Source organism: Pyrus communis, chromosome 1 (assembly GCF_041283825.1).
Source record: "Pyrus communis isolate YQ-2024b chromosome 1, ASM4128382v1, whole genome shotgun sequence".
NCBI lineage: Eukaryota > Viridiplantae > Streptophyta > Magnoliopsida > Rosales > Rosaceae > Pyrus > Pyrus communis.
Genome location: NC_142565.1, coordinates 13,895,427 through 13,917,980, shown reverse-complemented (window position 1 = coordinate 13,917,980; position 22,554 = coordinate 13,895,427). Strand labels below are relative to the sequence as shown.

General features: G+C 38.7%; 1 protein-coding gene across 1 annotated transcript; it reads left to right on the top strand.

Moving 5' to 3' along the window:
• The first annotated feature begins 14,346 nt into the window (after nucleotides 1-14,346).
• LOC137720650 (uncharacterized) lies at nucleotides 14,347-18,649 on the top strand. Its single transcript, XM_068459738.2, has 6 exons — nucleotides 14,347-14,836; nucleotides 14,917-15,014; nucleotides 15,753-16,570; nucleotides 17,546-17,663; nucleotides 17,930-18,273; nucleotides 18,359-18,649. Exons 1-6 carry the CDS (start codon nucleotides 14,530-14,532, stop codon nucleotides 18,480-18,482), a joined length of 1,809 nt encoding a protein of 602 aa, XP_068315839.1. The 5' UTR covers nucleotides 14,347-14,529; the 3' UTR covers nucleotides 18,483-18,649.
• Nucleotides 18,650-22,554: the final 3,905 nt, after the last annotated feature.

Sequence of the window (22,554 nt, the reverse complement as noted above, 5' to 3'; positions counted from 1 at the left end):
AGGCATAGCATTCCTCAAGCAATTATTGGGACTTGACAAGCATAAATTACTAGATTCAGGGCTACATAACAAACCCAAATGACAATCAAGATTTCCATTTCATCCATCGCATAACTCACTATGTTTCAACTTAATACCGCAATCTATAGCATGTAACATATCAAAGAACCAACGAAGCACAATATTATTCTCTAGCCACATTGGTCAAATAATCAAATCATAATAAAAATAATCATATCCAACATCATTCCACAATCACTCCAATTAATCAATTCCATGAATCACAGATGCACGATATTAACATTTAACCACATTAATCAATCAAGAAGATCACATATCAATTCACGAAATTTAATAAAGGAATTCTACATAATTCCCTACCCGGATTCCAAGTAAAAACATAACAAATCTAATTTATAAACACAATGTCCACTGTGAGCAATTCCTATTCACTCAAATCTAGGGGTCGGACTAACTTTATGGAAGTGAGCAAGAGTAGGGATTCCAGACCACTCAATGGAATCCAACTAAACTATGGTCGCCTATCGAAATGTACCAAGTACAACTAATCCTCATAACCCTAGGTAGGCAGTGATCATCCATCGCGGATATACCAAGCGTGATCACCCTTAGAATGCGTATGGTCCCCCATTGTGGATATACCAAGCAAAACTATAGGCATAATCTAAGCGTGCAGGCAGTGATCACCTATCGCAGATATATCAAGTATGATCGCCCCTAAAATACGTCTGGTCCCCCATCACGGATATACCAAGCAGGACCATATCCTAACACTAGGTAGTAATCACCCATTGCGGATATACCAAGCATGATCACTCCTAGAATGCGTATGGTCCCCCATTGCGGATAAACGAAGCAAAACCATATGCATAATCTAATAATGTAGGCAGTGATCACCCATCGCGGATATACCAAGCATGATCACCCCTAACAATCCGTCATCGTAGATATACCAAGCAGGACTGTATCTTATAGCTCTAGGTAGTGATCACCCATCGCAGATATACCAAGCATGATCACTCCTAGAATGCGTATGGTCCCTCATTGCAGATAAACCAAGCAGAACCATATGCATAGTCTATTGTGCAGGCAGTGATCACCCATTGCGAATATACCAAGCATGATTACCCCTGAAATACGTGTGGTCCCCTATCGTGAATATACCAAGCAGGGCCATCCATGTACCACCATGGTGCAGCCAGATCAACACACAACCTATCCCTACCTCATCCCTTATGATTTACAATGTAAGCACAAGCACTAACAATTTATGCATTTCCCAAATATAGGTTCCAAAGCATTGTTTTGAGTTATTAAAACAAGAAACCACCACATTGATCAACTCCTATTCACAAGTGTACACAATTACTAAATGCATCGCTTTCGACTCTAGTCTTAATTAGATTACTTGGGACTGCTAATTCACACCATCAGATCCAAGTATTATTTTGATTAACTTGAAATAGCATGATCAAAATAAATGAAACATTTGAATGAAAACACTTCTAGACAAAGTGAAGATGCTGTTTACAAATATAGATGTACCTGTATATATAAGTTGTGGCAATTGGTACGTACATATTTCCAGAGATATAAGTAAGTTCATTGGAATATACATACATAGACATATGTACACGGTTACTAAACAAGAAAACAATTTTATTCCTTTCAAATTTTATATGTATATATAAGTATTCATTCAACTTCAGACATATGCAAAAGTTCTGATAATGTTGTGCCAATGAGACCTTAATAAGATATTCAATACATATAACAATTACCATATTTGCTTACAACATTTATATCCATAAGGAACAAGGCTATTGCCAACAAAAATGTCTAAATCCAATAGCAACAATCTAAAAGAAAACCATACATGCATACAGAAACTGTACATACATGTCACACCATCACAGAACATGCATACCAGATCAAAGAAGGCAACAGACTCTTAGCACAATTATAACAACTAACACATGGTATGATTTTGTAAAAATACAACTATAATATTATGAGAGTAACCGTTGAAAGAAAGTCATGCATCCCTTAATTAAAGAGCCTCCCATATAAATGTTGAGTGCAACCGAATATATCTTTGTCTCTATTTCTCTCATTGCATGTCGATTTCACAGTATAGTCTCTATAGCAAGAACATTCACAAAATCAATACTATTAGAGGCTATATTACCAGGTACAACAAAAGAACACACAAAAGGAGAGAAAATAGATACCATTACATATTGGAATGCTATTGGTATAATGGCCTTGTGGTATTTTTCTCAAATCCTCTATAACATAAAAAATTATAAACTTTTGGAAGGTGGTTTTAGCTTATCAAATAAGCCTATTAGAGTCATAATTCAGCTCTACTTTTCATCATAATTACCAAATTTATGATTAAGAAAAATACATTAAAAGCATAATCATATATTTCATATTTTTACTAAAAACTTGAACATGTGGTATAAGACCATGCCACCCATTGGCCCCATTCCAGCAGCTTGAGGTTGAAGAATCACTATTTTGCAACCCCATGCAACTCCCTGGATTCCCATTGCTCTGATCATGCTCTGAGATTTTCGATTTTCTCCCCTTCCCTCCCTGAGACTTGGAGTTTATGAGATAATGTGGGAGTAGAAACAGGGAGAGTTCCTGCGAAAGAGAGTGAGGGTTTCTTCTCTCCTTCCCCCCGAAGCTGAGAGAGAACCCGGAACAAAAGAAGGGCGTGGACCCCAGTGAACCCAAATAAGCAATAGATTTTCCTAGAAATAGAGGAATTTTACAAAAAATGCCCTTGACTTTAAAGTCCCGTAAAAACTTCGTTCTAAAACCAAATCTCATTCCGCTTGGGCCTACAGTGTGACAGCACGTCCAGGATTTTTCATACCGTAGGGGTGAAATGACGATTTTACCCCTAGTGTTTTTGTTTCGTTGTGTGGTCATTTTTGGAAATTCGTTGGCTGCTTTTGGACCACACACACACACCCACACTCATTCTCATCCTTTCCCTGTCCCGTATCCCTGTATCTCTCTCCCTTTTCTTCATCATATACGTACGGACAAGACCAAAACACTCAAAAACATTGTAGATCGAGGAAGAAAATCATACCTTTGTGTTCGTGAGCTTCGTACGAGTGCAACCATACCCATTTCAGGTAAGGAAACCTTTGTTTTCATGTCAAACCCGAGTATTCAATTCGGGGTACTATTCATGCACACGTAAAATCATGTGTTTTTGGGAATTTCAGGGTTGTAGGAAGCTTGGTGAGGTCCTTAGGAAGCTCAGGGTGGTTCGTTTGAAGGTTTTGGACGTTGAGATCGTGAGTTGCAGGTTTGGCCGAACTTGGTGAAGTTTTTCCGGTGAGATTCCGTTGGTTTTAGTGCTTGGAAGTGGTAAGGTTTTGTTCCTCTAGTTGTAAGCTTCATTTTGGTACCAATTTCATGAAATTTGGGTGAAAAATGAGTGAGAAATGAAGTTTAGAAGTTTTTCCAATTTTCTTGTGACGGCGACGGCGCTGGAGGTTAGCCGGAGAAGATGACGGAATATTTCGTCAGTTTGGACGGAATATTCCTAACGGCGTTAGGTTAACTTTAACAGAATCTGTTAGATTTAACGGAATATTCCTGACGCCGTCAGTGTGCCAGGCACGTGCTTGCACGTGGGCGGCGCGTGTGGCCGTGCCTTGGCCGGTGCGTGGGGCCGCGTGCGACGTCAAAAAATTATTTTAAAAATATGAGGATGTTCGTGAGGTTGAGTAGATCACGTTGTTGTATTCATACACCCCCCATTTGAGCATTGTATGAGAAGTTATTACCTAGTTTGGGTTATGTGCTTTAAATTAACGTTTTTTTAGTTGTTTCGCATATAGGTGAGACCTATCCCAAGGATGAGCACAGTCACTCGAGGTAAAGGGGTTACGACCCTTCTACATACCAGTGAGTGGGCTTTTGGTTTTTCGTATATACCTATATATTTGTGATTTTCCCAGAAAATGAAAAGAAACGTTTATATGTTTTAAATGCCATGCATCGTGTTTGCCTATTTAATTATGCATTAGTAGTGGTATATATTTATATGTTGGATGCTGCGGACACACAGGTAAGTGACAGGTAAGTTATGGTTTATGTTTGTGATTTATAGTGATGTGAGATGCATAGAGAGCTCATAACCTGCACCCCCGCTGTTAGTGCTCCTGCCCAGAGTAGGGCACAGTCCTTCACGTGATGTTCACCTCCCACACCACACACTCATTCTGGATCCAAGTTAGGTGCACAGTCCTGTCATACAAACCACTATAGGTGGTTCTTACTTGTAGGTGACCTGCGATTATTCGCCCAGTCTTCACGTGATCGTAACACTTGAGCGTATTTATTTACACCCAGTCCTATCGTACAGACCACTTTAAGTGGTTCCGACTCGTGTGTAGGTATAGCTAGTGAGTTGGAGACTTGAGCTCTAGATTCAGCCGTACAGGTCACGTTAGGTGACTCCGGCTGACAGATTACATTTCATTGATTGGCATTACCTGGTTTTCTTACATTTTATGTAGAGGTATTCGACATGGCATATTTCTGAGCATGTTTCCTATATGTGCATATATTCTATTTTTTTGGGAAAACTATACAGGTTTTACGGCGAGGGGTTAGAACATTTGATATTAAAATGATTTTTGAAAAGCTTTGTTTTTGCCCACTCACACTTTCTGTTTTGCGCCCCTCCATGTTCTAGTTTGGATTGCACTTTTGGTGGCTCTCAAAGGATTCTTGACATATCTGACAGATTATCACCAGTGTAGGACCACCTCTGGGTGTGTTTCGTTAGTGTTTGTTCCTCTGGACTGCACTAGGTCTTTTGTGCTCTGAATATTATTTTTTTCACACTTACGCTTGCACATGCATGTTATCTACTCAGTGTATAGCTTGGTTTTTATTTATTCGTACTTTTATTATTATTCTTAGCTTCCGCACTGTGCACATGGTTACATCATCTCCGCGTGACGGCCAGCACACCCTAATTTCGGTCGGGGTGTCTCATATAGGTTCCTCGTGATGACTACTAAAATATTATACTTACTGTGACTTCGTAAGGTCTATGAATTTTTTAGCAATCAATGACCAAAATTCGAATTTTGTAATTAGTTTAAGTAAAATCTAAAATTAATAAAATTAAAATATATTCCAGAAAATAATATAAAGTGTTGCTAATACATAATATGTCAATTACAATAGTGAAATTCAGGAATGAGATTTCACATTAGGTCCACGCACCATACTCCAATCAACTGTCATAATTGTTACTAGTGTGAGTTTAATAGACATAAGTGTTAGATAAGAATCAACAATAAATCAAAATATGTATATATACATATGCGTGTGTGTGTGCGCGTGTTGCATAAATAAATTCGAGATATATATATATATATATATATATATATATATATATATATATATATATATAAATTATATGCTAATCATCAAATAAATTACAACCATGTATATTGACAGAATCTGAATTAAACCAACTACTATCAAACAAACAAAATAACGATCGAGACTTCCGTGCCGCAATGTCTTTGAAACAAACTTTCTCCCCTACTCTGTGCTTGTGGTTCAATGGGTATCTGCTTCACTAGGACTCAACAATCAAACTAAGATTCTAGCACCAGAAAACCTGGTTTCTGGCATATTTCTTTATGGTTCTCTCAATAGTATGAAGAAAAAAAAAATTTCTATGTTCTAAATGCAATGCATATTAACCTATATATAATATGCATGCCTTTTCGCAAAAGATATGGATTTGTGATGTATCTTATGGGAGGCATCTGCTCATAAAGGGTGTGTTTCTCTAGTTTTCTTTCGTCATCTCAGACTTATAGGAAGGGATGAGTCATTGAATTTAACCAAATACATAAATAAATAAAATTAATAAATAATTATTAGATTTAGGTAATACTAGGAGACTAAATTTGTAGACTAAATTTTGTAAACTAAATGACATAGAAGTTGATGATTGGATTTTTACTTAATCTTTGATAAACGTGATCATTCCTATTGGTGACACATAATTTAGTTTGTAAATATTGTCTATAAATTTAGTCTCCCTAACATTATCCTTAAATTTAACATTTGAGCCCGAATCCCAAGGCCCATCTTTTGATAATTTAATTATATATATAATTATCACACCCTAAAGTCCAAACTCAAAGTTCAAGCCCAATTTTGCTCTACATAGCCAATCTTTCCAATCACTTTGAAAAAAAGACCTTGGAAAGAGGGACTTGATGTTATAAAGTGCGAAACTTTCCAACTTGACCGATATGGGACAAATATTTAGAAGGGAATTTATACTCAAAACTGCAACAATAAGTTTTATGTATTAATTGTGAGATCCATCTAATTTCTACTCTACTATGTGGTTACTCTCTTTTCTTGCTAAAAAAGTGGGTCATCTATTGTATAGGAATCAATATGAGTTTAGTACGTTGAACTGAAAAATTTTGCATCACTCTCATAAAACTTAAACTTTTCAACTCACTGTAGAAGTTTGATTCCTATAAAATTTAAATCAAACTCAGCATTTCAGGCTTTTCAACCTATTGTGAAAGGCGCTAGATAATAATGCACACAAGCTTCACATTTCACATTCCTTGTGGCAAGGGCCTAAAGACAAATTGGCACTTTAGTTATTGGGTGGATGGTAGCAAAGGTCCTTGAATTTTACCTTATGTTTAGTTTTCGTCCCTAAACTCTCATATTAGTTACTTTTGTCCTCCAACTTAATTATGCGCTGTATGAGTGATCATTCCATTAAATTTGTCTTCTTTTCTATCAAATTTAATGTATAGTGGTCATTTCAAACGAAAAATGACACACCCCGATCGAGATCAGGGCATGCTGGCCGTCACGTGGAAGTAACGTAACCATGTGCACAGTACGGAAGCTAATAAAATAATAATAAAAGTACGAATAAATAAAAACCAGCTTTACACAACGTAAGAACATACATGTGCAAGCGAAAGTGTGAAAAACAAAGTTCAGAGCTCGAAGACCTAATGCAGTCCGGGAGAAATAATGCTACAAAAACACACCCGAAGGTGGTCATGCACTGGTAATAATCTGTCAGATGTGCCGGGGAAATCCTCTGGGAAGCCACCAAAAGTGCTAGCCAACTAGAACCTGGAGGGGCGCAAAACAAAAAGTGTGAGTGGGCAAAAATAAAGCTTTTCAAAAACCATTTCATAAATAAGTTCTAACCCCTCGCCGTAAAACCTGTATACTTCCCAGAAAAATAGAGTATACACACACACACACACACATATATATATATATATATATATATAAGTCATGCTCAAAAATATGCCATGTCAAATGTCTCTAAATAGAATGCAAGTGCTCAGGAATGTCAAATCAATGCCATGTAATCTGTCAGCTGAAGTCACCTAACGTGACCTGTACGGCTGAATCTAGAGCTCAAATCTCCATCTCACTAACTGTACTTGCACACGAGTCGGAACCACCTAAAGTGGTCTGTACGACAGGACTGGGTGTAATATAAGTACGCTTAAGTGCTACGATCACATGAAGGCTGGGCGAATAATCGTGGGTCACCTACGAGTCGGAACCACTTAAAATGGTCTGTACGACAGGACTGTGCACCTAACTTGGATCCAAGATGAGCGTGTGGTGCGGGAGGTGAACATCACGTGAAGGACTGTGCCCAACTCTGGGCGGGAACACTAACACCGGGGGTGCAGGTTATGAGCTCTATATGCATCTCAAACCACTACTGAATATAAGCATAAACCATACTCACCTGGCACTTACCTATGCGTCCGCAGCACTAAACATATATATATAGGCTATTAACAATGCGTAAACAAACGGCAACATAATGCATGACATAAAAATGTATAAATGTTTCAATTCATTTTCTGGGAAAAACATAAGTATATAGGTATATACGGAAAACCAAATGCCCACTCACTAGTATGTAGAAGGGTCGTAACCCCCTTGCCTTGAGTGACCGCGCTCGTCCTCGAGATAGGTCTCACCACTTTCAAGCACTAAAATCCACGGAATCTCGCTGGGAAAACACCACCAACTCCGGCCAAGCTTGTAACTCACGATCCCGACGTCCAAAACCTTCAAACAAACCACCCCGAGCCTCCTAAGGACCTCACCAAGCTTCCTACAAGCTGAAATGGGTATGGTTGAACTCCTACGGACCTCACGAGCATGAATATGTAATTTGTTTCCTCGATCTGTGAAGGTTTGGATGGTTTTGATTGTCGTCCGTACAAGAAGGATAGAAATGGGAGAGAGAAAGGGCTCGGGACAGGGATGCAGGACAGGGAAAAGGGTGAGGGGGGGTGTGGGAGAGTGTGTGTAGTCCAAAACCAGCCAAGCAACACCCAAAAACAACCACACAACGAAACAACCATGCTAGGGGCAAAATCGTCATTTCACCCCTACGGTACGAAAAGTCCAGGATGGGTTGTCACAGAAAAATGTAATTATTTTTAAAAAAGAAGAGCTTGGATCCCTTAAGGTTGAGGAGGAGTTCCTCCTCAAAATATTTTGTGTCCTATTCATAGAATTTCATGCTTATGATCGAAGCCGTTCATATTATAAATCACTTAAAGCTAAGATCATTTAGTCAATCCTTAAGGAGTTTCGATTAGAAGTACATAGTTTTGTGAATAGGCAACGAGGTATTTTAAGGAGGGTTCCTCCATAATCCTTGAGGAGGCAAGTCTTTCTCTTTAAAAAAAATTATTTTCTTATTTTTTGGATGAAATTCCTATTTTATCCCTCAACTTAATAAAAAAGTTGACGGAGTTAATGATAATGACTACTAGTGCAACAAATGACATAATTGAGGATGAAAAAATTATTAGTAGAATTCAGGAACGAAATCTAAATTTCTGGTATAAATTAGGGACATTTGCTACAATTTAGCCTTAATTATTTATCACCTACCATCATTCAATTAACAAAGAACTTTAAGAAAGAAGAATGATAGGAAATGATACTCCCACTTGCTCCTCTACACATTATTTTTATTTCTGGGTTATCAAAATAAAATTAAAGGACAAAATTAAGAGCAGGTTGTGTCTCAACTTTGATTCTTTTGTTGTTACCTTTTAGTTTATGTTGTTTATGATTTTTTTTTTGTTTTGTTTTTTTTTTTTTTTGGGTATAAAGGCATAGTTTTATTGGCAACAGAACTTTACATAACAGAGGCCCAAAACATATATACAAGGGAAATGTGGGCCATCCAAAACAAAACACCAAGAGCCCAATCATGAGATTAGGCTTAGAAACAAAAGCAAACCAAAAGAGCCTTCTGTAACTGTCGCCGCAGTAGCACCTCTCGATCATCTCGAACCACCAAACCCATCCAACGCCATAAATTCGACCAAACAACACCACAGAGATGGAAGGAAGGAAGGAAGACTCCATCATCCAACAAAAAACTCATCTCTGGTTGCAGCCACCAAGTAAAAGAAAACAAAGAAGTCGGTGGGATTCCCACTAGCGACCTTGCCAATGATGGCAGACCAAGAGAAGGAGGTGGTGCAAACACCCAAGCCAGTGTGATCACCGGAACTTTACACACCCTCTCGATGTACCACAAGAAATCGCGGTTAAAAGTGATTGCAAACCGGATTTGGAATGATATTGGTGAAAGATGAAGCCAAGTTAGAAAGAAGGGATGAGTGAAGATTGAGGGATATCATGAATTAGAGAAAAGAAGGAAATGGTTCTGAGGACATTGATGATTAGGATTTATGGTTTGTAGGTTGGAAAGATCATTCTGGAGGGAAAGGCTAGCAAGGGGGAAATTGTAGCAAAAGGTAACGAAGAGAAGAACAAATTGAGAGCATAAAGAAAAGGCTGCCACCGACCCTAGCCATAGCTAGGGGCCAACGGCTGAACGAAAAACCTTAATTGGAAACCTTCACACAAGTGGTGAGAACAACTCTCAGGGAGAGAAAAGTATTACTGTGGCCTAAATCACATGTTGTTTCTGGTTTGGAATTGCTTATTTCACTTATTTTACCCGCGCTAGACGTCAACTAATCATTATTGCCTTGCATCAAATTGATACCAAAGCTGAAGCAACACTTCGCTCCATATCGTGGTTGGCCGTGGTTGAAGTCGAGGACATGGAAACCAAACCCATAAATAACATAGATGGCTAAGATGCGGCGCCCTTCACATGTCATTCCCTCTCCGACAACTCCTTCCCCCATTCATTCCGAGTAACCCACTCTTGCCCTTATCCCCATAACTCACCCGCTCCCCACAAGCGGTCATAAAAATATACAAAACTTAACCGTTAATTTAGAGTCTGCTTGATAACACTTACATTTTTAGTTTTAGTTCATTTATCGTTGAAAAAATAGGACGTGAATGAGATAGAAACATACAAGGAAATGCATAAATAAGACAAAAAACTGGAATAAAAAAACAAAAAAACTATTTTAAGAAGTTTTCGCTTTACAATTTTTATTTCTACTCCTCTCCCATTACCCTTCATCCCACCTTATTTATCTCAAACAATTGCCCTTCTCCGACCTTTCTCTTTCACACTTTCTTAATGTATGTCAAGCACAAAAAATGAAATTCAAAAACTAAAATAAAAATAATTATCAAACAGCTTCAAAATGGATGAAAAGATGGGTTGGGTACAAAGTCCAACAAACATCTCTAATTTCTTTGTTATAACTCCGTTTTACGAACAATTTTCTCCTACACGCTCGTAGTATCGAACTTCATCCATATATGTCAAGAAATTCAATAAAATATACGAGGATAAAATACGTCCTCGTAAAATTACGTTCAATCAACCAGGAGCATTTTCCACTTATCGATAAATTTTCTACATTTTCATATATTTTAAATTTTCTAGGGTATTACATTCGACCCCCGTTAAAATAAATCTCGTCCTCGAGATTTCTACCCTCGAATAACTAAAAAGGAATTAACGCTAATTCCACCATTCCATGTATAGTGAATAAAATCATAACATCAGTCTACAATTTTATTCAAGCCCTAGAAATAAATACTTCCATGAAGTAATCATTTATACTCATGTTCCTACCATGCTCATTGGTAGAATAAATATTGGAAATTCTAGCCATACACATTGGCAAAATAATACCAAACATCAAGCCATAATTCTCAAGGCCTAAATAAATACTAGATTATCAACCACATCTACCGTTGGTTAGATAAATACTAGCATCATAATCACAATCATGGGTAAAATACTTACCATCATTGCCATATTCATGACAAAACAATTATCATAAATTCCTAGCCGTAACCATCGTCGGCCAAATAAATATCAAAATTTTAAGCCAAACTCATCAGTGGCTAAATAAATATCACAATTTCAAGCCAAACCTTTAGAATTGGCAAATCAAATATTAGAAATTCCACCCAAAATCATTGAAATTTCCAATCACAATTATTGGTAAAACCACTTACCATCATTGGCTATAAGTAGCCGTTACCATAATTCTTCCTCAAAATTTCTAGCCACAAACACTGGTGATACCAAACATCAGAAAATTTTGCCATATTCATCATTGGCAAAACAAATATCATAAATTCCAACCAAACCATCATCATTGACCAAATAAATACCAAAATACCAAGCCATAATCATCAATGGCTAAGTGAATATCACAATTTCAAGCCAAACCATTAAAATTGGCAAATCAAATATAAGAAATTCCCACCAAATCATTGGAATTTCAAATCACAATCACTGGTAAAATCACTTACCTTTATTGGCAATACACAGCCGTCACCACAATTCCTTCTCAGAACTCGGGTGCCAACATAATCCAACCTGATGATCGGTCTCGCAGCCGATTACCCTTACTTCAATATGACCACAATAGCATGAAGTAGGGTAACAAGAGTGTCCATTTAATCTTACACCATAGAACCAAGTACCCTCCCCACATGATATGGTACAAGTTCGGCCATGTAAGCCTCCAGAGGTTTAGGGGATCAAAACCTAAGGCAGCACGCAGTGCCCCTCACTCCTAGTAACTCTCAATCTAGGAGTGTCCATTTCCAATGGCAATACCACATGGACTATCCCTCAGGAGTAGTCCGGCCGTATAACACCCTCTGAAGGTTTAGGGAATCGAAACCCAGGGGAACCTCACCGTCCCTTTCACTCTCAGGCCATCCAAATCATCCATGGAACCTGCATTCACAACTCAGAGGAACCCGTACTCACAACCACACAGGTGAGTAATCCACAATACATAACATATTCATAGAAATTATGAGATATTGCAACCACAATGCAAAACATAATTTCCACTAACGAAATTCCATAATCTCCATGGAAATTGCTCCAAATCACAATGCACATCGTAAATGTATCTCACATATGTATATCACATGGATGTCACTTTAATCACAAAAATTATGAAATATTGCAACCACAATTCATATCACATGAATGCCACTTCATTCACAAAAATTATGAATTAATGCAACACAATGCATATCATAATTCACACCAACGAGAATTCAAGAAGGTTGCATAATATGGAGCAAGATCATTTGCTCTGACTTTGTAACGATCCAAAAATTCTTATTTGGAAGCTAAAATCCGGTAATAGGCCAAAATACATTCATGACCATTTCCCACGCTATTAACCATAATAATTTCTTTCCTTAGACGAAATCTAGCACAATAATAAATTTGGATTATTTTATGGCTGCATCTAACATCTTCGTTAGACTACCTACGTACCCTATGAAGGGATCAAGCCATTCGTAGTTCACAAATTCAATTTCTAACTCATTTCCAAAATCATTCAAGTGACTAACAATCACTAACTAAGTTCAAACAAGCAAGTCACACAAATTGTATATCAAATATAGATTCAAAATATCGAAATTAGCTTAGAAAGGCATCGTCAGCTCACTGTCCACGTGCCACCACGTGTGGCGGTTTCCGGTGAACGGAAACTCCAAATGCTGACGAACTCTAAAAATTACCAAATTTTACAAGGTTGTAGAGTTCAATGAGAGAAACAACTTTCATACCTGGGCTGAAGTCCAATTCAGTCGGGAAGTGGCCGGAAAATCCCTCTAACCGCCGAAACCCTCAATTTGGGTAGTTGTCGATTCACCACCAAAACGAACTCTGACGCCTCATCTAAGGCTTGGGCCTTGTCCCTGGGGTTGAGGGGAGTCTTTTGGTGGTGGTCATCGATGACAATCGTTGTCGGATTCATCGGAAAAAGGATAAAACCACCGGGACACCCGTGGGTTTTGTGGCTTCAATTTGTGAATTTGGGTTAGAAATCTAGAAATCTAACACCATAGAGACGTTGGGCTCGACAAGAGCTTTCCATAGACACCTGAACCACCTCGAATAGAGGTCGGATTGAGAAGATAAGATTGGATCAAGGAACCTGGTCGGGTCGGTTGCACGGATCCAAAAGGATCCGGTGCTCCCTCACCTCCCTTCTTTCTCTCCCTTCTTCCTCTGCCCATTAGTCCTGTCCCTTCCTCATTTTATCCCCCGCATCCCTCATTTTATCCCCTGCATCCCTCATTTTCCCTCTCTCTTTCTGCCATCTGCTAGCTTCCAACCTCATTTCTTTTATTTATTTATTTTTTTCCAATAACGAAAACATCTCTAATTTCTTCGTTATAACTTTGTTTCACGAACGGTTTTCGCCTACACGCTCGTAGGATCAAACTTCATCCATATATGTCAAGAAATACGATAAAATATACGAGGATAAAATACGTCATCGTAAAATTATGTTTAATCAACGAGGGGCATTTTCCACTTATCGATAAATCTTCTACATTTTCATATATTTTAAATTTTCTAGGGTATTATAGATTACATATATTTTATAATCTTTTTAATACAATGAAATATTTATACTAAAGGGTGGGGGAATGCATTGGTTGTCAACTCGTCATCCACGAGATTCGAACTTAAGAACTCTCATTTACAAGTGAAGAGGAATATCACTAGACAGTAGTATTAAATGACACATGTATTTATACTTTTAAGTAGGTTAATTAATTAAGTTTTTTTCCTTGTGAAAAGTTTATTTATCATAACCCCATTATTACAAAATCTTGACTCTGCCACTGGATAGAATCACTGGCATGTCTGAGTAGCTTAATATGATCAGAGATGTTGAGTTCCTGACGGACTTTTCAAATATATGATCCGTCTAAGAAATTCTAAAACATCACGGTCCCACGTTAACGTCTCAATTCAATTACACAATAACATTTACAGAAATTTATACATGGGATTATATTATTCAACCGAAACAATGTAATAAAAAGAAATAAACTGTTTTACGTAACTCTCTCTTTTTTAATTTGGGTTGAATTTTCAATTTTCAGACCCCAAAATCAGAAAACGCAGAAATTGAATTGCCATAGTCACCACTCACCAGCACAGCATCCAAGTCGTCCCTCCCTCTCTCCTTTCTCTAAATGGCTCTACTCGGGGACGACGGTCGTGGTTACGAACTCGCCTGCAAACTCGAATCCTGCAACGTCTGGCGCACATGGCTCGGCGATTCCACCTACGCCATCTTCGCCCCCTTCCTCAGTTCCACTTCAACCTGGGAAGCTTTCATGGACTCCAAATCTAGGCCTCATCTCCATCTCCAACTCCGTGCTCGAGCTCTTCTTTTCGACAAGGCTTGCGTTTCCCTCTTCCTCCGCCCCAATTCCTCCTCCTCCTCCTCCTCCTCCTCCTCTTCTTCTTCAATCGCCGTTTCCAAGCTCAATCCCAATTGTGAGTTTCTGAGTCTCTTGTTGCTTTCGTTTCGGCTTACTTTCATGGCTTCTGATGGCTGCCATTGCTTTTGTGTGCAGATTTGCAGCTCCACCTGGACGACGTCTACTTCACTCTAGATAATTCGTCGCAGGATGGGGTGCAAGTTCAACAGCGTGACGCTTCGGTGCCGTCCAAGGTATGATTTTCGAGCTTTCGTTGATTGTGCCGTGAATGTGTTAGTGCAGTAATCTGAAATTAGTTCATGGATTTTGTATATTTATGCATTTTCGAATTTTGTTATAATTTTCTTTATGTGAAGTATGTATGGAATCATTTTTAAGAAAATGTGGAATTCACTCACCTCGTTTGCATATGAATTCCACGTTTTCTTTCGTGTGTTTCAAAAACTTGGCTACTGAGAATTCGATGGAAATGGGTTATAAAAATGTCCTCAGATTTCATCTCGCAGAATTCGTATGGATGCATAAGTGATTAGTTCCTCATCATTTAGCAAATGCGCCAATTCAGTTGGCGAAGTTTATTACCTGGTGTACCCAAAACAATATGAACTCTAGAATCTAAAAATGCGCCAATTCAGTTGGCGGAGTTTATTACCTGGTGTATCCAAAACAATATGAATTCTAGAATCTAAGGGGTTGTTTGGTATCCTTTTTGGATCCAATTGTTTGTTTCTGGACGAATAAGTGTTAAGTAATTTAGCTGCATTCATTATTTTTTAAAACAAAAAATGGGATCCAAGAAGGGTACCAAACAGGCCCACATTCTAGTCCAACCGCGATACAATTATAAATTGAACTGAACTAATGAACTTAAGTCAAAAGAAATGTGGGAGGAAACTTAAGCAAAAAGTTAGAAACAGAACCTGTGGAGACTGGAGAATTGTTATATATTTATAGTGTATGACTGTTTTCAGGTTCAATCTAAAGCAGCTTTTGGTGCTGGATCAAGATATGGAGAATCTGAAATTGATAACATACCATTGAGATTCAAAAATGGAGAGCTGCCTGAAACATGGTATAATCAGTTTATTGAGAGATATAGAATGAGCAAACCGTATAGGTTGTCTTCGGTGGAGCGAGAATCAGAGAAACGTACCCCAGAGGAGATGTCTGCTTACCTTAAGCTTCAGGAGAGTCATAAGAAAAGATGTGTAGCTTTCAAAGAAGATCCATATATGGGATATGGAAATCCCATCCAAGATGCATCACACATGAAGCCAAGTTCTCTTTTAGATGGTAGTAACTCAGTTGATAGCGAAACATCTTTTTTCCCGGAAACAATGTTTACATTCAACTGTGTTCCTGATAGTGCACTTCCACCTTTGAATAGAGTGGATGACAACAAAAAAGTGGAATGTTATGGAGTTCTTGATACATTGCCTCAGATAATGACTAGGAGTCCCGTTATGCTTGAGAGGCTTGGCATCAGGCCTGAATACCTCAGCATGGAACAAGGAGGAATCTTACATCGCGGAAAAAATGCTTCTGGAGGGAACAAAAAATGTCTTAGTCAAGAGCAAGCAACACAGTTATCTCAAAAGGTAGTAGCTAGGATGATGACAAATATTGGGTTTGAAGGTACTACAGAAGTTCCAATTGATGTTTTCTCTCAGTTACTAAGCTGCCATATCCAGAAGTTGGGTGGCAGCTTGAAACTTCTTGCTGATAGTTACAGAAAGCAGTGCTCAGCCCTTGAACTGCTAAAGATGTTCCTTCAAACTGTGGGATATGGGTGAGTTTACGGACCTAAGGTTATACTTTTCTCTTTTTTGTTGAGATTTAGTCTTATCTTGTGGTAGTTTTCTTAAAAATTACTGTCACATTGTTGGTTCATGTGTTAATTTATTTATGATCTATTACTTAAGCTGGTATGAATTCTCCTGGGTTAGAAAAGAGAGGAAAATGATTGTTCAAAATAATATGATATTATAGGCTCCGGATTAATGATTAAACTAGCCTCTAGCCACACACCTATGAGTGTAGCAATTGGCTCTTTTGTATTTTATTTTTAAAAATTGAATTTAGACGTGTTTAAAAGATTAAAAATAAAAACAAAAATAGATGTCGGTAACTACTCCTCCTGTATGTGAGGTAGTTTTGATTTGAATTTTACAGTTTGTCCGTTCTTAATTAAATTGCGTTCTTTAAAAATTTAAAGAAGGGAGGGGCATTTTTTGTAATCATGAAAGCTCCCTTTTTGCCTTCTCACTTTATACAGATGAACTGCTTCCAGGGTGTTAATCACGGTTTTAAGAGTATTCTACTTGAAATTTGCTGCAGACACTCATCTTAGCAGCTAATAAATACTACTGAACTCATCTACGAGACTGAACCTTTTTTCTTAGGCTATGGGGAATTTCACCTTGCCCATGGCCACAGTCAAGCAGACTCTAGGAGACTGAACTTAACAATCCTAAATAATCTCATAATGGAAGATGCCTTGTAAATGTTAAGGCGATTATATCTTTTTAGCACTAAAGTAAACTAACAATAGAAGGGCTATGACCGTTAACATAATTTTAAGAATGGGCTTGTCTGTGACTTTGAGACTAGCAGAGTGAAATCTAAGGACGTTAGGTTTGGACTTTCAATTTAAACTCTTCCCTTCCATTATCAACATTGTATTATGTTTGTGCAAATTAGTCACATGTAATAATTCAAGTTTCTAGTGTATCCATTACTTACGTGTTTTTGTTTTTTCCACAAGTAATTTTAGTGCTCTAGTGGAGCAAGTCAAAGATGGCTCCAAGAATTTTCAGCAAATTCACGGAATCCAGTCTCAGTTGCAGCCACAGCACCAGAATCTTATTCGACTACCCCAACAAGTATTGATAATTTCAATTGTTTCCTTTATAAATTTTATATTTTGAACCTGATCCTTGTGTATACGTTATTTATGGATCGTTCATGGGTTTTCTGTGGGGATGCTGTACATATTTCCTCAGTTTCCCAAATAGCTTCTGAAGTTTATGGAGTTGTAGGGGTTTTCTAGTTTCGAAATGCTGATCTTTTGCAGAAAAAAGAAAAAGAAAAAGTTGATCTTTGCATAGTACGATATTATTAATAATGGTTTCTTTTATTACATTGTTAGGTCCGACAAATGCATCCACAGGTGCAACAAATTGCCCATTCCAAAAATGTGCCTTTTCAGCAGCCGCAGCAGTTAGAAAGAATGCGAAGACGTCAACCATCCACTCCTCGCATGGGTATGGATATGGAGAAGGACAGACCAATGGTACAGGTCAAGATTGAAGCCCCATCAGAGTTACCCATGGATGGTAATGCCTTCAACAGTTTGAATAGCAGACATCCACAGATGCAGTTCAGGCAGCAGCAAATTCCTCCAATGTCGAATCTTACAATGTCAAATGTCCATGCTCAGTCGGGCAATCAATTTAGACAGATGGCTTCCCAAATTCCTCAAGTCCAAGCACAGTAAGGAAAATCTGAAGAATAAAATTATTAATTGTCCATACGAGTAATACTTCACTGACATTCTGGAACTTGCTCATGTGTGCAGGAACATGAGTGTTCTGAGGGCTCCACCCGTGAAGGTGGAAGGATTCCAGGAATTGATGGGCGGAGATGCTTCATCAAAGCATGACTCCGACGAAAATAGATTGACCTCTCCCTCAAGTAAATAACTTGCTGCGTCTGAACAGTCGGTATAAACTTCTACCTTATGTGCTTGCTACCTGTTCTGACCCTCAGTACCCTCTTACATCTGTTGTAAAAGCTCATTTTGTATGCTAACCGTTGCTTGACGCATATATAGTTTGATGACGCTAAGGAATTTCTTTTAGCTCTGTCATTTTTATCTCGGTCATCAATTGTTTGGAAAATTGTTCCTCTCTTTTAATCGCTTATTTTTTTTAGTTTTATACGTACGCATAAGTGATAGTTTCGGTTAAGAAGCAAAGGGAGTTCAATTTCAAAGTTGTAGTTCACGATATTTTGGTTAACTCGAAGTCGTTAAAAATGATTAATTTGTGTGGTCCAGTTAGTGTCGACTAGAATTCAGTAGGTTAACACAAAAGCGACAACATGAATACTATGGTTAACACAAATTTCGGTCCCTAATTACAGGTTAATATCAAAGCCTTAGGGGATCTTTTCCCTTGGATTCTCAGTTGTAGGGGTAGGCAACGGTTATGGCGGGCGGGTAACTGCGGTTATTTATCTATAACCGTTTATTTTCATACTCGCATAATCATTTCCTCGTTGGGTAATTGCATAAACGGTTAACCATATTCATAACCGTGCACCCATTTAACCGTAACCATTTACCTATTTAACCATAACCGTTTACCTGTTTTTGAACCCGTTTATTCTTTCTTTACCCATTTACCCTTTTTTAAACCGTCTACATGTTTTTTTCATATCATTTCCATAAGAATGCTTCTTTTGTTTGAGTATAATGGGGAGATTGAAAATTTAGGGTTTTTAATTTTACATATATTAAATTAAATGGGTAAATGGATACCCGTTATAACCGCGGGTAATACCCATAACCGCTCATTTAAATTTCATGGATAAACGGTTATACCAATAACCGTTTGTTCGTCTAAACGGTTATCCATAATCGTAACCGTGAGCTTTAAATGAGCGGGTAACTGCGGTAACTCAAACCCATGATAGTTGTAGGAAAATCATGGAATATAAGCAAGAGATTGCACAGATGATTTAGAAGGAAGTCGTTTGCTATTGAGGCTTTTTGTATGTGCGTTACAGGTCACAGTGTGGTGTTGCATCCCACACATGGACTGGGGGTGGTGAAATTGAAACTATACCATATGTGTGGATGCAAATTTTTTTCTCCTTGCTCTTGGACAAAATTGCACCTACAAAACAAATAACACCTTAGGTCAAGGCTAAGAGCCTCACGCCCCATGATGAATGGGGTGGGGGGGGGGGCCTTTGGCCGAGAACCTCCGATGCCAAAGTTAGAATTTTGAGGAAAAAGTGTTTGGAGAATTTAGAGAGTTTAGCAAGAGAATTGGAATTCAGGTGTGCCTAAAAATCCACGTGTTGCCTCTTGATTATTTTTGGCTCCACAAATGCCTCCACACATGTTGGGCTGCTCGTAGGAAAAGGCAGCAGGTGTAGAGATCTTCTTGCTTCAAGAAACGTAAGATTGTTATTTTGATGTAGATTCCCACTTTAATAGGAAATTAGATCCTTCTAGGAAAGGGAAATAAATTTCTCTTAAAACCTATTTAAGTCCACCTTAAGTGGGTTATTAAATCAACTTTAGAGAGCGATTTATTCTACCCTACAAGAGAAAGAGAGCGTAGAGGATATTTGTTCCCCTTCTTTAGCAATCTTCTTATTAGGGGAGCTTTGGTTAAAGAATCTCCGATGCCAAAGTTAGAATTTTGAGGAAAAAGTGTTTGGAGAATTTAGAGAGTTTAGTAAAAGAATTGGAATTCTGGTGTGCCTCGAGGATAATTTTGTCATTTTCACCCAAAAATCCACGTGTCGCCTCTTGATTATTTTTGGCTCCACAAATGCCCCCACACCTGTTGGGCTGCTCGTAGGAAAGGGCAGTAGGTGTAGAGATCTTCTTGCTTTAAGAAACGTAGGATTGTTTCCTATTTTGATGTAGATTTCCACCTTAATAGGAAATTAGATCCTTCTAGGAAAGAGAAATAAATTTCTCTCAAAGCCTATTTAAGTCCACCTTAAGTGGGTTATTAAATCAACTTTGGAGAGCGATTTATTCTACCATACAAGAGAAAGAGAGCTTAGAGGATATTTGTTCCCCTTTCTTTAGCAATCTTCTACATCTTGCCCGTGCAAATGATCGTCTTTCGTTGCTTGCTTCATCTTCTCCACACTGTACCGAGGTAAGAAAAATTTAATTTTTCTCATCCTCTTCTTGGATAGTGTTGTCTCGGTGCAGTCGTCGGGGTGGTGCGGCACATTGGCTGGCATAGGCCAGGAGTCGGCTTGTCATGGGCCGATGAGGTGTTGTGGCAAGGACCACTGCTTGGGCTGCTAGATTTGAGCCTGTGGCACCTGCCATGTCGAGAATGGCTATTACGATTGCTGATATGATTACTTAATGTAAAGGTCTTGTTATGCCCCCAATGTTGAAGTCTGTACCAAGATGTCCATTGGGAGCTAAGTACGGTTCACCTTTGAAGAGGCTTACTATTATGAAAAGCGATAAGGTAGACTCTGCTGTTAAAGTGGCGCTAAGGCCTACTTCTTCTCCTACTGAGATTGATTCGCCTGCTGGGAAGGTTGAGACTGCTCGCGTGAGCAGCTATGAGAAATCCACCAAGCTTGCTTCTGGGGAGGCTGTTGAGATATGTGTGTTTTTGAAACCAGATCTGCTTGAAGACATGGACTCTTGCTTCTATATTTCTCCGGAAGGCTTGTTTGCCTTTACTTTTGAGGCTTTTATTGGAGAAGTACTCGAAGAGATTGGTGCCCAGGCTGAAGCAGCCAGGGTTGAAGCGCCAGATGGTGCCATTGTTGAGAATGTCGCGGCTGCTGAAGGTGTGGCGACCGAGTAGTCGTGGAGTGTCCAAGTTGCTGAAGAGTAGTCTTCTAGGTAGTCTCTAGGATTTTCTTTGTGTTCCTTGTTGCTTTTGCTTTGCTTGAACTCCTTCAATCTTTGCTAGTCGTTTATCAATTTTGCTAGAAAATTTAATAAACTTGTTTCTTTCGCTTTCCTCTATCTTCGCTTCTTTTGTTCATGCCCTAACCTTAAGACTTTATAGACCAGTGGCAGGCGTTCTACTTTTTTATAAGCAGATAGGCCGCGTAACCTATGCAGCCATAGGTGTTGGATTAGAACTTTGCAAAGTTGTTAGCCATAGGGTTGGCAACCGGACGCCTTACTTACAGAAGCACACAAGTTCGCGTGACCACTAGGCTGTTAACCTTGGCTTTCTCCAATTCTATAGGTTGCGTAACAGGTATCACAACACTTTAAAACCTGGTGTAGGTTGTTCCGCGCTTGGCAGATGTGAAGCTTATTAACTACGTAACATGTCGGCAGTGAATAAAGCTTTGTATATGCACACTAGCTTGTTTAACCTTTCACAAGAATATGCAGTTGTATAAATCTAGCATAGCTTTACTACTCGAAAGTCAAGCCGTAGGCAGTATTCTAGAAACCGTAGGCTACCTTAGTGCACTCAGTAGCAGCTTTAGGGTTTCAGGGCAATCGTTTGTAGGGCGTACTGCGTAATGTGCCCCTTCCGTCTCTAGGGCCAGGTTCCCCGCGGATTAGGCCAAGAGACCCAAAATCCTTCAACTAGCTAAGCCTTGAAAAAGGCCATTGTGGCTACTTCTAGGAATCCTGGTGCAAGCCGTCATACACTTAGTTATACTTGGGCAGCCCGTCTTACCCACGTTTGTTTAGAGTGTAAGTTTATTTTCTCGCTTTGGAGAGCAGACCTATGTGGGTTTTGGGGAATTAGTTTACCCTTTCGCACTGGAGAGCAATTATTTTATCCTCTCGCAATGGAGAGCAGGCCCATATGGGTGTCGGGGAATTAGTTTACCCTCTCGCACAGGAGAGCATGGTTTGTCCCTTAAAAGGCGCAATTCTTGAATTGAGTCTCTAAGAAAGGCGTGGTTTTCTTTTGAAGTTTAAAAGTGATCAGTTGTCGTAAGCATATAGCCGAGCCAAGTTGCAGATTACTTTTGAATTCCTCATTGAAAAACGAGTGAAACGAACGAGAACTTAGCTGTAAGGTAGGA

Excerpts from the sequence above, each read along its gene's own strand:
- LOC137720650 (XM_068459738.2), top strand. The coding sequence starts at position 14,530 with ATGGCTCTACTCGGGGACGACGGTCGTGGTTACGAACTCGCCTGCAAA. Across the intron at positions 15,015-15,752 it reads ACGCTTCGGTGCCGTCCAAG|GTTCAATCTAAAGCAGCTTT; the intron begins GTATGATTTTCG and ends GACTGTTTTCAG. Across the intron at positions 18,274-18,358 it reads ATTCCTCAAGTCCAAGCACA|GAACATGAGTGTTCTGAGGG; the intron begins GTAAGGAAAATC and ends TCATGTGTGCAG.